Source organism: Calidris pugnax, unplaced genomic scaffold (genome assembly GCF_001431845.1).
Source record: "Calidris pugnax isolate Ruff unplaced genomic scaffold, ASM143184v1 scaffold11, whole genome shotgun sequence".
Lineage (NCBI taxonomy): Eukaryota > Metazoa > Chordata > Aves > Charadriiformes > Scolopacidae > Calidris > Calidris pugnax.
Window position 1 is genome coordinate 15,627,366 of NW_015090803.1, and position 13,481 is coordinate 15,640,846.

Below are 13,481 nucleotides of genomic sequence, written 5' to 3' on the forward strand. Positions count from 1 at the left end.
TTTTCTGATAAGGAAAATGCCAGCTAAGTTAGTCCATATGTTCTGTTCAAATAAGAAGTGACATATTCACATGTAATGGCCATTCTTTAAAAATAAAATTAAAATGAAAAAGTAACACAAAACTAATGTGGAAGAGGGGCAAGCTTATGCATAATTATGAGTTTTTGTTAATTTTCATAAATAGCAAATATTTTTCTAAGGAAAGCTGGTCAGCTTGCATTTTAAGTGCTTGTGGTTTATGACTGCATTTGTTGGTGACCTGAGTAATGTTAAAATAAAAGCATACATTGTTTACTGTTTTTTCTCAGAAAGATTTACATGGTCCTTATTGTCTAGTGATTAATTGTCTACTTTCAGAAGATGTGAAACTCACATACCTTGTTGCAATTTAACAATACTTTAAAAATACGTGGAATGTGGTAGGAAGATGGAAAGAAAAAGAGAAGTTACAGAGCTCCCTTTAATGAAATACATCCTCTTCAGCTGCCAGTCATGAAGGAGCTTGACAGCCTTCTAGTACTCTGCAGCTGCAGAATCTATTTCTGCTTCTTCAGGGGAAATTGGAAAACTTCCACGCTCTTTGCCAGCCCGAGAATCCCACATTAGGCATCTGCTCTGCTGGTTCTGCAGAAAGGGGACCCTGACATTGCCCAGCTGTTAGAGATGGCATTTGAACTCCTGCTGAGAATATTGGGGGAACTCCACTTAGGCTCTGATCTCGATATCTCAATAGATTAAAAAAAAATCCAGCTGATTGGAATTTCAGTTCCTTTTGTTTCTAGGTAATTTGTAGGAATTATTCAAAGTTGTGCTCTGGCTAGGACCTGGCTTTGACCCAAACGCTCTTGATTTCTTGGAGTGCTAATTTTCCTTCAGGATTTTTTCCCACAAGGATGAAGTAGTCTTCATTGTCTTTGACTTGTCATTAACAGCTAACTCTTAGAATTGAACAACACTGATTTTTAAGGATGTAACTCATGCAGTGTATACTAATACAGAAGAAAACGGAATTCTTATTAAAATTTGTGTCCACTGACTTACATTGACTGCCCTTAGTGAAAACCATCGTATTATTGAAGATCGAGTCAGGAACATTGTATAAACATGATGACAAATGTTTGTGTAGTTTGATGTGAGAAATCAGAAACTGGATCAGAACCAACTGCTGATGTGGCTTCTGAGAACTAGAGCCTGATGTGGCTTCTTTTAGCTATGTGAAAATTTCTTTTTGGTAATGAAATAACTAAGAAGACCATCGTGTTTCAGTAATACACAATGAAGAATCAGACTCCCGCAGACCATTTCCAGCTGATACACATTAACTGTCTTTGCTCCATTGGATGTTCTATTTGTTAAAAATAAAATAAAATTAAATTTAATGAAAAAAAATGCAGTGATATTACATTGGGTTAATCTAATATTTTTTTTAAATTCAAAATCTCTGATGATTGCAAAAAGGAAAAAGCCTGATGGCCACACTTGCCAAGAAACCTGGAATTTACAGAATTAATTTAACATCTGTACCAAGTGTGTATAATTTTAAAAACCTTCTAAGTACAGTGAGGTCTCAGAAGATTCCATTACAAAGGAAGAGGAGAATCATGCAACTGAAAGCTTACTTTCATAAACATAAATGATTTGATAATATTTTAGTTCTACACAAGTTACAGTGAGCCCCTGAGTTTTAAGTGCTTATCAGTTGATCAGTCTATTCATGGAAGGTTTGAGTATAGTGCTGCAGCTAACTGAAAAAATGGGGGTTTGAGTGTGAGGAATTAAATTTTTAGAGAAAAGGTCCAGGATGTAAATCTCACCCTTAAATACTTGCTTTTTGATAGACCATTGGCTGTAGATAAACATAAATTAAAGCTGGCAAAGGGTATTATTGTAGTGTGGACAGCTTTCCCACTTTGCATAAGTTGATACACGCCCCTAATTGTAAGGGTCATTAAAAATATCTGTATATTTTTTTATAAAATCTTTTTGTTGCTCCTTTGGGAGTTTTACTTTCTAACCTGCAGGACTTTTATTTTTAGAATTGGTCTAGAACAAATTTTGGTAAGTTTTAATACTAATTGTAATTTAATATCAGCCTAGATTTATTGCTAGTGCTGTACTGCAGTGATGGCAGCAGCCTGGTGTTTTTCTGAGTCGTTTTTGAAACACATGGACATCCATGAGCTTCTGAAGATTTTTTTTTATTATACCATTGCCTGTGTATTTAGAATGATTATACTGTGATCTGGTGCAGAGTATTAAACGAAGTAACAGCTTGTCTTTTACGTTCTTGAGTCAATCTCCAATTTTTATTTGGCACTTATATATTTCATTGTTTATTTTATTAAGTGAAATCTGTTTCTTTTATGTCCTGTGCAGAATGTGAAAGATGATGGGCAGCATGTATGGAGACTGAAGCACTTTAACAAGCCTGCCTACTGTAATCTTTGTTTGAACATGCTGATCGGAGTAGGCAAGCAAGGTCTCTGCTGTTCTTGTGAGTATGAGCATTTCAGTGTCCCTTTGCATACACGTCTATTCCTAGAAATGTGCTCGCTGCCTAATGAAGAACTAGGAGCTTCCCAGTTCAAACCCATTGCCAGCACAGTGGTGTCTCCCTCTTTGTCTTCTCTGCTTCATTGCTCAAGGTTCCATTTTTAATTTTTTTCAGGATATTGGGCTTCAAAGCTGTTGTTTGAGGGAGTTTTCTGTATTATGATAGCTCTGAGTCTTAGTTTCCTGTGGAGTTTGCCCCTTGTTGTTTTTTTTTTTTTTCCTTTCTTTTGTTTTCTTTTCTCTTAGTAACTATCGTGCTTATGTCTTTATTAATAATTATTCATATTATTTAGTAGGTATCAACTTTGCTAGCATCTAAGTCCCATATTTGTTTATTCAAATTTTGCACAGAATTCCTGTTTTGTTAACTGGGAAGGTCAAAATCCCAGTTTTCCAGAAATCAAGTTTCAGTAACACTTCTAAAGTTCTGTATGTTTACTTGGTTTGTAACCATAACTCTCAGTCTTGCCATCCTTTCACACATCAGCTGATTATAGATATTAAGGTAAAGGAATATAGACAAACTGCTGCATCTAATTTGACCTTCATTAGACTCTTAAATGCATTTTCTACAGTTGAAATCCTGTTGTTATATCTGTGTATCTCCTAATAATCTGTGTTTGACCAGCTCTAACCTTTATCTTGAGAAACCAAATCTTGCTGAAAGACACCTTGTCTCTGTTTGAATGTTTCAAGAGATGGATGATCCATATCTTTCTTTTGTGGTGTGTTCCAATGATTGATCATCTTTTTTTAACAAAGACCTATTTTCTGATTTGAATATATCTGGTAGATGGTTCCAATGATTGGTTCGTGTTATGCCCTGCTCCATTAGATTAATGAGATCTTTAGTACCCACTGTATTCTTCTCATGATGGTATCAAGTCAGCTTTCATTGTTCTTTTTGATAAATTAGTCGGTTTCTTAGTGTAACTTATTTCTCCATTTTTGGTATGAAAGATAGCCCATCACAGCTGATCAGGACCTTTCTGCCTGTAGAGTTCTATTGATTTAATTTGAGATTAGTCTGAATGAATGAGGATTTTGGAAACAGCCATTTCTCCTCCGAGGGCCACAGATCTCTTGAAAACATAATTCAGATGTAAATGCTTCATGTATGGGTTTTCACATCGTATAATTCCATTCACAATATATGGAATGAGAGAGTTACATTTATTAAAATTCAAACAAATAGAACTTGCATAACTTCAGATTAATAAATGCTGATGACAGTAACTGGAATATATATAATGCTGAAATGACTATTAGATCTTGAAATGTTACATTCTTTAATAATCTTTTATGTCAGACTGATGAAAACATAATCCTTGTGAATAACTATAGGACCTCTATATGTTTGAAAATTCTATTGAGCAAATAATGTAGATCATCTTCTTCAGTAGCTCAGAAATGTGTAGATAAGTTATATAAAAGTAAACTGCCCCAAAAAGACCAGTCTTTCAAGAGCTGTAATTTTCTCTGTAGCAATGTACCTCTTCAAAACGTATTTGTTATTGTGCTTGGCATTTACTCGGTGAGAACAATGATCCTAGAGGATCTGAAGAACATCCACATGCTCTTTTCAGTTACTTGATGCAGCAAGGGGCAGAAGGCTACTTACAGAACTCTTACACTATTTCCTCATCTCGCTGAGCTTTTTCTCCGATATATTTTCAAAGCGTTGCTATAGATTTCATTATTTGCATTTTAGATTGTGTGGGAGGAAAAAAATAAAAAAAGGAAACTGCAGGGGGCTTCACCATCCCTCCATGGTCCAATCAACAATGTTACTCCCTGCAGTTTGTCTGATTAATGGCTGCGCCTCCCACTGGGTTTGTGTAATAGGTGCAAGCAAGGTGTTTAGAAGTACTTTGTGCTTAATTGCTCTCGAGGTCAAAAGCGTGAGACATATACCATGCAGGGAGAAATTCATTCGCAGTTTTTAATAGTTGACTCCACTGAATGCAGGTATAAGCTGTTTTAAGCATTATTTCTTCATCTGGGCACAGTTGTGTAGTTGAAGTCAGGAGAGCTTTGCGTTGTACTCTGATGTTTGTGTGGTTTCCAAAAGCAGTTAGTGTGGTCTTTACAGACCCCATCAACGCTAGCAGTTACCTAAAACTGGTGTGGAGGGGGGAGGAGAGAAAAACCTCAGGAGCTGGTATTTGGGAAAGTAAGAGTTAAAGTTGGGGTGATTACACGGAATGCTTGAAAACAATTGCTATCTGAAAATGGACTAATCAGCCATTTAAGATTTATAAATCAATAGAAAGAACAACATAAATTCATTGGCTTTTATTTTTGTGCTTGCCAGCTGCTCTCATGCCTATAGTTTGTAAAATATAGATTTCTTTCTACTAGCAAATGACACCAAACCATTTGGCAGTCATCAATTTGTCTTTAATATTTTTGTCATTTGGGAATTATTGTGAAAAAATTTAGTGAGCTCTGATTTAATTAAGCATTTCCTGTTATGCAATGATAGTGCATTCTTGGATTTCTCACTTGCATAATATTTCCTGTTCTAATTGGCCTTTTGTATTCCATGGAAAAAGCAGTCTAGTTTGAGTTTTCATTGACTGATTGGATTGATTATATAGAGATGGCATGCTGGTAATTTTTTTTGTCTTTCATAAAAATGTAGTCAGAAACACCATTGTCTTGATGTCTATTAATGTCTTTTCTTTTTTCAGTTTGCAAGTACACAGTCCATGAGCGCTGTGTCTCAAGAGCTCCAGCATCTTGCATCAAAACATATGTGAAATCCAAAAAGAATACTGATGTAAGTTTACTGGTAAATTTTTTTTTTTCTTTCATAAAAATGTAGTCAGAAACACCATTGTCTTGATGTCTATTAATGTCTTTTCTTTTTTCAGTTTGCAAGTACACAGTCCATGAGCGCTGTGTCTCAAGAGCTCCAGCATCTTGCATCAAAACATATGTGAAATCCAAAAAGAATACTGATGTAAGTTTGGGGGAGCATTAATTTGCCACGTAGCTGTTAATTTAGTAACTCCATGTATATCCACACTTTTCTTTTGCAGGTCATGCACCATTTCTGGGTAGAAGGAAATTGTCCAACAAAATGTGATAAGTGTCACAAAACTATAAAATGTTACCAAGGCTTGACTGGACTTCACTGTGTTTGGTGTCAGATCACGGTGAGTATTCTGTAGTAAAATCTTTAGCACAGGTTAGAGAGACAAAACTTTTCCTATCTTTTTTTATAGTCTCAAATTTCAAAAGGTCTCGTTAAGTTTTTTTCATCAGGAATGGATAGTGTGCATTTAAGAAATGGAATATGCAGAATATTCATAGGAGCCCTTAATTGTTGCAAGCAAATACGCTAAAAAGTCCACTCTGCTTCAAGACAATATACAAATGGAAATAATATGTGTTATTCTAAAGAGCAGAATTCCCAGTCTACATTACAGAAAGATTATAAAAGAGTTCTCAGTACTGGGGGAAGTCAAGGTCACTGTGACACTAGGGCAAAATCCTAATTTGTGGTGTACTGACAGGCAAATAAAATTGAGGACATCTGGTAGGATACAGTGATTTCAAATGTCTGGGAATAATAGCAGAGATATCTTGATAATATACTAATCTGTGCAGCAAGTCTAATATATACAACTTTTGTGTGCTCCTTGTTCAGCAGGAACCAATAACTAGAACTAATGACATTCAAGGAACACTGCCTTTATAAGTGAGATCTTCATGCTAGAAGGAGCAGTGCCAGTATTTCTGTTCCTCGCCGGGGCAGGATTTAAATCTAAATGGGGAGACATTCAGCCACCTTCTAGGGTTTTTGATTTTATTTTTTTTTTGCTGATATTATTATTGTTATTGTTATGGAACAGCAGTTGTTTGTTCAGTGTTTTAAATAATAATATGAAACGGAGGCATTAGTGAATGTTTGTTTTCAACATACAGGTTTGGATGTTTTATGACATATTTTCTTAACACAAGAATACAAAATATGAAACATCATCAAAGAAAATAGATCCAGGATACTTTCAGTGATAAGCTGTTATGATTACTTAAAAACCAATATTTGAGAAGAGAGCAAATATGTAGTCCAGATTGCTGTCAAAATTTGGATAATTTATGTAGAGTGTAAAGCACCCAATCCAAAATTTTTGCATGCAGATAATTAAGCGTAGGCAATGGCTATCTGTGTTTAGATAGATAAATAAGAGTATTCCCCTCCAGATATAGAAGCATTCACGACTGTATAATATTTGTATATCATTCAAGAAATAGAAATTATAAAAGGCTCCGGCTTAAAGTTGTAGGAAGTTGCAAATTCTGTAGCTCATTGGAAAAATTCTTTTCCCATTTATTTCATGTGAATCTGGACCAGTTTGAAAAGGCGTTTTACTTCTCAAAAATACATGTCGAGATTCAAAAGACTTTCATAAGAACTGATATTCACTGAGGAAATACCAAGGAAAGATTTATCATTGAAATCATGGTGAAGGAAGAGGCTAAATTATTTTGAAAATATCTCAGGTGCTTGTGCTGCTTAAATGGTTACATATCTTTCAAAATTCCAATTAAAAATTGATACATAAATTTTTGACAGCCAAAACTGAAAATGTTGGCACTGAGTTTTACAATTTTGGAATTGTATTTTCAGCAGTAATTTAAATATTTTCATTTCCTGTAAAATTAATGTATTTTCAAAATAACTTCATTAATACTTTTATTGAAATTTTATGGCTTCAGGTGTAATGTATACATAAGTGAAAAAATAATATTTTTAAAGTTTTAAAAATACTACAAAGTATTTGTTTTTCAGTCTCCTATTCACCTTCCTTGCATTTCTGTTTGTTCTATATATTCTATTGCAATAACTTTCTGACATAAGTGAAAAAAATAATATTTTAAAAGTTTTAAAAATACTACAAATTATTTGTTTTTCAATCTCCTATTCACCTTCCTTGCATTTCTGTGTGTTCTATATATTCTATTGCAATAACTTTCTTCTCTAATAGTAATAACTTTATTACTGAAAAAAACAGAGTTAAAATTCGAACAGATGCATGATTTTTGAATGGATTTCTGAAGTTATATAATTATCATCACATCCTTCACACATTTTCAGCTCCTTGTACAACACCACATTTAGGGCTTGTTGCTGACATATTTTTGTAATGTAAGAGGATGCTAGTTATTACGCAACTAATTCTGAGCCTCTTTCATGCATCTTAAATATCTCTCCTTCTTAGAGCTTAATAGGGTCACTTCTAATGTCAAATAACTGAATCAAATCCCCAAATTTAGAGTTTTTTTCCACTAAGGAGGCTTGTTATACTGAGTTCTTAGCCAGGCCCATGATTCCCTCTTCCATATACTCTGTAGTTCTCCACCATGGTCTTGTAAATGTGGGGGTTTTTTTTCTTCCTTTCCTCCCCAGCAAATACAGGTTTTCCTGCTTTGCAGGCATCTGGTGGTGAGGGGGGTAATATTCTAAAGGAGCTAGGTTTGGGGTAAGGGAATTTTGGGGAAATGTATTTAAAATCTGGTAAAACATTTTTTTGAGAAGAGATGCATATTATTTCCTTTCATTGTGTCAAAGTGGTTTTTTCATTACAGCTCCATATCTTCTACCATTTCTGTTGTCTGCTCCGCGCCAATTCTGTTGTCAAAGATCAGCAGAGACTAATAAGAAGATTAAGCTATTTTTTCATAGATAAGTTTGCATGCCACTGAGTAGCAAAGCTGCTAATTACCACTGAATGTGCGAAGATACTTTTATTTGATGTAACATGGCCTGGTGTGCATTAATTATGGTACAAGTAGCCTTACCACTGAGGCAGAGAATTAGCATGACAAATGATTTAGATTACAGGGCTACCAAAATACCCTCACAATCGAAACTCGTTAGACTTTTATTTTCTGTTGCTAAGTAACTGCCTGAAAAGGTAACTTTGCAGTATAAATGAATATGGACAAGGCTAATATTAGGTGTCATTCAGTTCAAAATTCAGAAATGTTATGTCAACATTAACTCTACCAGATAACTTTATGAAGACCATATTACTGGTAAAGCTTATATACATGAGCAACTGATAGAGTTTTATTGTGATTTTAATAGAGTTCATGCTGACATAGTTAAATCATCTACGGGAAAATGAATCAGTCATTGGAAAAATGTGATTTAGAGATGCAGACATTGAGCTACAGATTTTATAACAGCTATTGAACCTGTTGAACTAATTCTGTCTGCTACCTATTATAGTAGTTAAATCACTTGTTAAATAAGATTTTACTTCAAAATTTCTGATATTTATTATCCTGATTATTCTTCTTTAATGCAAATATGCATATTTTTTCAAAAATAAAATATTAATCTCTATGGGAAACACATGTTTACATAAGGAACTTAATGCACAGTTTATTGAATCAATGTAGAAATAGAATCATAGAATCATTTAGGTTGGAAAAGACCTTTAAGATCATTGAGTCCAAAATAATAAAGTTTCACCAAATTTCAAAATATGAAGTCGTATTTTATTGTGGCTATCTCTAATAATATTATTAAATATATCAATTAAATGTGAATGCTTTGCGTAATCAGGGCACGCAACTGTTCCTATGTACTGTGTGGTTGGATATGTATGTTGAAATATTCTATTTAGAGACATTTGAATTGAGTTAGATCCTAAAATATCAACACAAACTCTTGATTTCTAATGCAAAATATTTCAATAAATGTATCATTATTTGTTGGCATTTTATGTTGATGTTAAATACACATTTTTCCATTCCACCTTTATAAGTGGAAGGGAATTAAGCCAATGCTCTTTCAGTCCAGCAGACCTGAGGATATTCTTTCCAGGTTTTCAGGGTAGAACTCCTCTTATTGCTTTCAGGAAGACTGGATAAATGCTAAGAATAAAGTAGAAAAAGGAGAGGAATTCAGGTTCCTCAGTAGTCAGTGGAAGTCTGAACATTGATTGAATCAAGACCAAATTTTTCCCAATATAGCTTAAAGCTCTTAGACATTCTTACACTATTGTCTTATATTTCATATATATTTTCATAGCTATTGCAGCATCACAATTGAATCGGTGGTGACTTTGTCAGCTTCAGGTAGGAAGCTGAGTTATACCAATAATGCAAAAGGCTGCCCTAATTTCCCCTGGGTTGCCCACTAGTAGTAGAGCAGAAGTTCCTAACTCCGTGCAAGAAGCTCTCTTCTGAAATGAAAGTTTTGATCACAAATTTAACACTACGCTGATGTCACTGTGCTGCCATGCAGTGTTCTTATTTCATGTGCTGGACCACACGTGCATCTTCCAAACTGGAAAATATTTTAATCCACTGTTCTTTGCTTCAATATAAATTCATTGGTTTTGTTAAGCCTAAGAGGTTTTCCACTGCAGTGTGTTTCATTTTCCTTGTAGTACTCTAGTAATAATTAGATTATTAAATTCACCTGTTCTGGCAAGCCCAATTTCTTAGACTTTAGGATGAAAATGTCTAAGTTCAGTCTTTATTTTCTGTCTCCCTGTAGTTGCATAACAAATGTGCTTCACATCTAAAACCCGAATGTGACTGTGGACCTTTGAAGGACCATATTTTACCACCCACATCAATCTGCCCAGTAGTATTGGTGAGTTGTCATAAGTTTATTTCGGATTGTTAATCCTTTGTCATAGGTAACAACTACAGTGATGCTGGGTCTGACTGCCAGAGTATGTGTTAAATTCACAGCACTGTGTCACCCTTGAACACGATGGGTAATCCTGGCTGATGAGTTTATAGGCACAAGGGTGCTTTATCCTCTGCATATTGCATTTTCTTTCACGTAAGGATGAACTTTCTGTAGGGCATATTATAACCGAAGCTGACTCAGGTTTTATCACTTTACTCAGGCTGTACTTACCAGAAACTGTATAGGCAGAACACTTCTACATTTTACATCTTTTATAGATCCAACTTCCCAGAATAATGAAGTTATTCTTATGGACAGTTTTTGCTTGGGATGCATATTGTATATCTGCAATGCTGAGGTCTCTGATCTAAGCCGGAGGTTACCTAGAATGATGACACTGGTCTTGCAGTAAGCTATGCATCAACATTATGGTATATTTTATTCTGCCATCGTGGACAGTAAATTTCTCTGTCCACAAAAAACAATAACTCAATTCAATGAAAATAAAAATGCACGCTCTGTGTAGGTTATATAGAAAAGAGCTGACCGGTTTATCATGAAAAAAAGAACTTTGGAATTAACTTATGTATTCCTATATTAAATTGGATGTTTTATGCTGATGAAAGTCATAGCATCATCATATTCATACTAGAACAGACACGTGGTCTTCTTGCTTTAAATATATTTCATAATAAGAGTAAGAAATGCTTGAACTTAAGAAAGAATTATGTATTGCAGGTAGGAAAACCAAGAAAATATACCTTCTAATCTTAAATCTGTTTCTGATCATTACTAATAATATTTGTGCCTATTTTAAATTACCTGTTTTCTGATTAACTCTTTCGGCTGATTGTTTATAAATCTGCTAAGGGATGGATGCTAGACTTTGGCCCTCTGCTTGAGTAAACTGGGACTATTCCATTGCTGTCAATGAAGGTAACGCAATGGAAAGCTGGCTTTAATATTTATATATTACATTTAATAATTATATAATACTAATATTATTGAAAAGTCATAAGAGTAGTTCTGTAGTTTGTCTCTAATAGCATTTTGATATTACTTGGACAAGTTCTGAATAATATATGTAAAATATTGTTTTAAGTTTGTTGGATCATTATATTATTTAATTTTCAGGATTTTAGGTCATACTTAAAAAGGTAACATGTAGAAATTATTATTTTGTTATTGGACTGTTTTTGTTTTATTGTTATTTATTGCTTGCCATTCTTATAAACTGAATAAAGCCTCCGCATGAAATTTCATCTTCAATTATATTTACGTAACTCCATTTTCTTTTCAGGAGAGGAAGAGGGATAGAGGAATTAAGATTTTCATTCCACAATTGGAGTTTAGTTAAGTTGTTTAGAGGATATATAAAACCACTTGAGTCAAATCACCCTTGAATAGCTTTGTTTTATCAGCAAATTTTGAAGGCATAAGCAGAAGTAAATATGTTTTCCTGTATCAGAATCATGTTTCAGTATTACACACTAATAATGTAATACAAAACATGTATTTCAGCACAATGTATGTTGTTAGGAATGGAAAATATATTTTACTGTGATTTAATGGGAACTTTATAATTTTGTAGTATATTTGTTCATCAATTAGTTGTTCCAAAAATGCAGTAAAATCCTGAGTATACCTACATTACAAATAATACATCAGTGACCTAGCAAATAGGAATTCCTCCTAGAAATGATTTATTACAGTGTACATATTATTTATCTTAGAATTTTTTTTTAAATAGTTTATCCCATTTCCTGTTAGGGGGATTCCTTTTGAGAAGCACATGCTTCAGAAACCAACACTCTCACAGATGGCAGCAGAACCAGTGAATATACCCATGTCAAAAATGTCTAAAGATACAACGGCAAGTGTGTCTGTTAATAGAAGTTATATGTTCAGATATGTCAGATAATACTGTACAGTGGAAGGTTCTTTCACCTAGGACACACATTTAGCTTCAATGGCCACCTGAGCAATAATATTCTTGCAAAGCTACATATATGTGGAAGGTAACCACCTGTATCAGGTTTATCCTTGAGTATTCTGAGGCAACAGAAAAGAACATATCTTCTTCTCCCATAGAATAAGTTATAGGAATTAGGGAAAATAGCAAGTTGAAAGTCTTGTATCTTTGATATCCCAAAAGTTTTGGCCCTCCCTTTCATCTGTAACTTTGGAATTCCAGATTTCTTCGAGAAAACTGTCAGAGTTTCAGATGCCTTCTCATAAGTTTTTCCTTCAAGACTACTGGCTAAATCATAGAATAGTTCAGGTTGCTTCTTCAAGAAAACTGTCAGAGTTGATCTCAGATGCCTTCTCGTAAGTTTTTCCTTCAAGAGTACTGGCTAAATCATAGAATAGTTCAGGTTGGAGGGGACCTTAAATATCATCGAGTTCCAACCCCCCTGCCATGGGCAGGGACATCTCCCACTAGAGCAGGTTGCTCAAAGCCCTTCTCAGCTTTTCTCTTTTGGGGAACTATGGACAATCATATTTTTTCCTTTCTCATCCAGCATGCTTCATTTCTCAACTTCTTGTGAGTCCATCCTTGACTATCTGCAGAGATAAAGAGATTTTTTTCACAAATTGCCTTTCACATCACCATGTATTATATCAGAACTACCAAACTGGTGTCTCAAGAGAAATTTTTCATTCAGGTCTATATCCTCTGTTTTTCCATTTCCTAGGTATCCCTCGACATACAAAGTCATTGCAGCAATGGTGAAGAATAAATAAAAAAACACTACTATTCCTGATTGTAATGTCACAAAGGGTGACACTTCTCTGCCCCTTAACCATAAACATCTCAGCTCAGGTGACTATCTTTAGACACAAGAGAGATTCCTCTAAAATGAAGTGACTGGCATGATCCTCTCATACTGTCCCTTCTCTTAAGGGCTGGAGAGAAAACCTAAATACCTGGTCATCTGATGATCTAAGGGAAATAAGAGGACTCCCATCTTCAAAACTGCACAAAATGGAACTTGCCAAATCTTATTCCTAAATATGATAACCTACATTCTCAGCTGAAAAAAAAACTATGGGGAAACTCGTACAGTTGATACTCTCTGTATCACAAAAGAATTACGTAACTGTCTAGTTTCAACATTATATAAAGGTTTCTCTCATCTCACTGCAATACTTTTGAATGTTTTAGTCAAATGTATTCTGTCAGCTTTAAAACTATTTCTTTTTACAGAAGTGACTGGCATGATCCTCTCATACTGTCCCTTCTCTTAAGGGCTGGAGAGAAAAC

The 13,481-nt window shown here is 34.5% G+C and overlaps 1 protein-coding gene across 9 annotated transcripts in view; it reads left to right on the top strand.

Annotated features, from left to right (window-relative positions):
- Nucleotides 1–13,481, top strand: part of DGKB (diacylglycerol kinase, beta 90kDa) — a 467,667-nt gene that overhangs the window by 215,596 nt on the left and 238,590 nt on the right. For all 9 annotated transcript variants that reach the window (XM_014937895.1, XM_014937893.1, XM_014937903.1 and 6 more), the window contains 4 exons: nt 2,377–2,494; nt 5,247–5,335; nt 5,598–5,714; nt 10,076–10,174. In XM_014937895.1, coding sequence (XP_014793381.1) covers nt 2,377–2,494; nt 5,247–5,335; nt 5,598–5,714; nt 10,076–10,174 — 423 coding nt within the window. The remainder of the gene's footprint in view (nt 1–2,376; nt 2,495–5,246; nt 5,336–5,597; nt 5,715–10,075; nt 10,175–13,481) is intronic.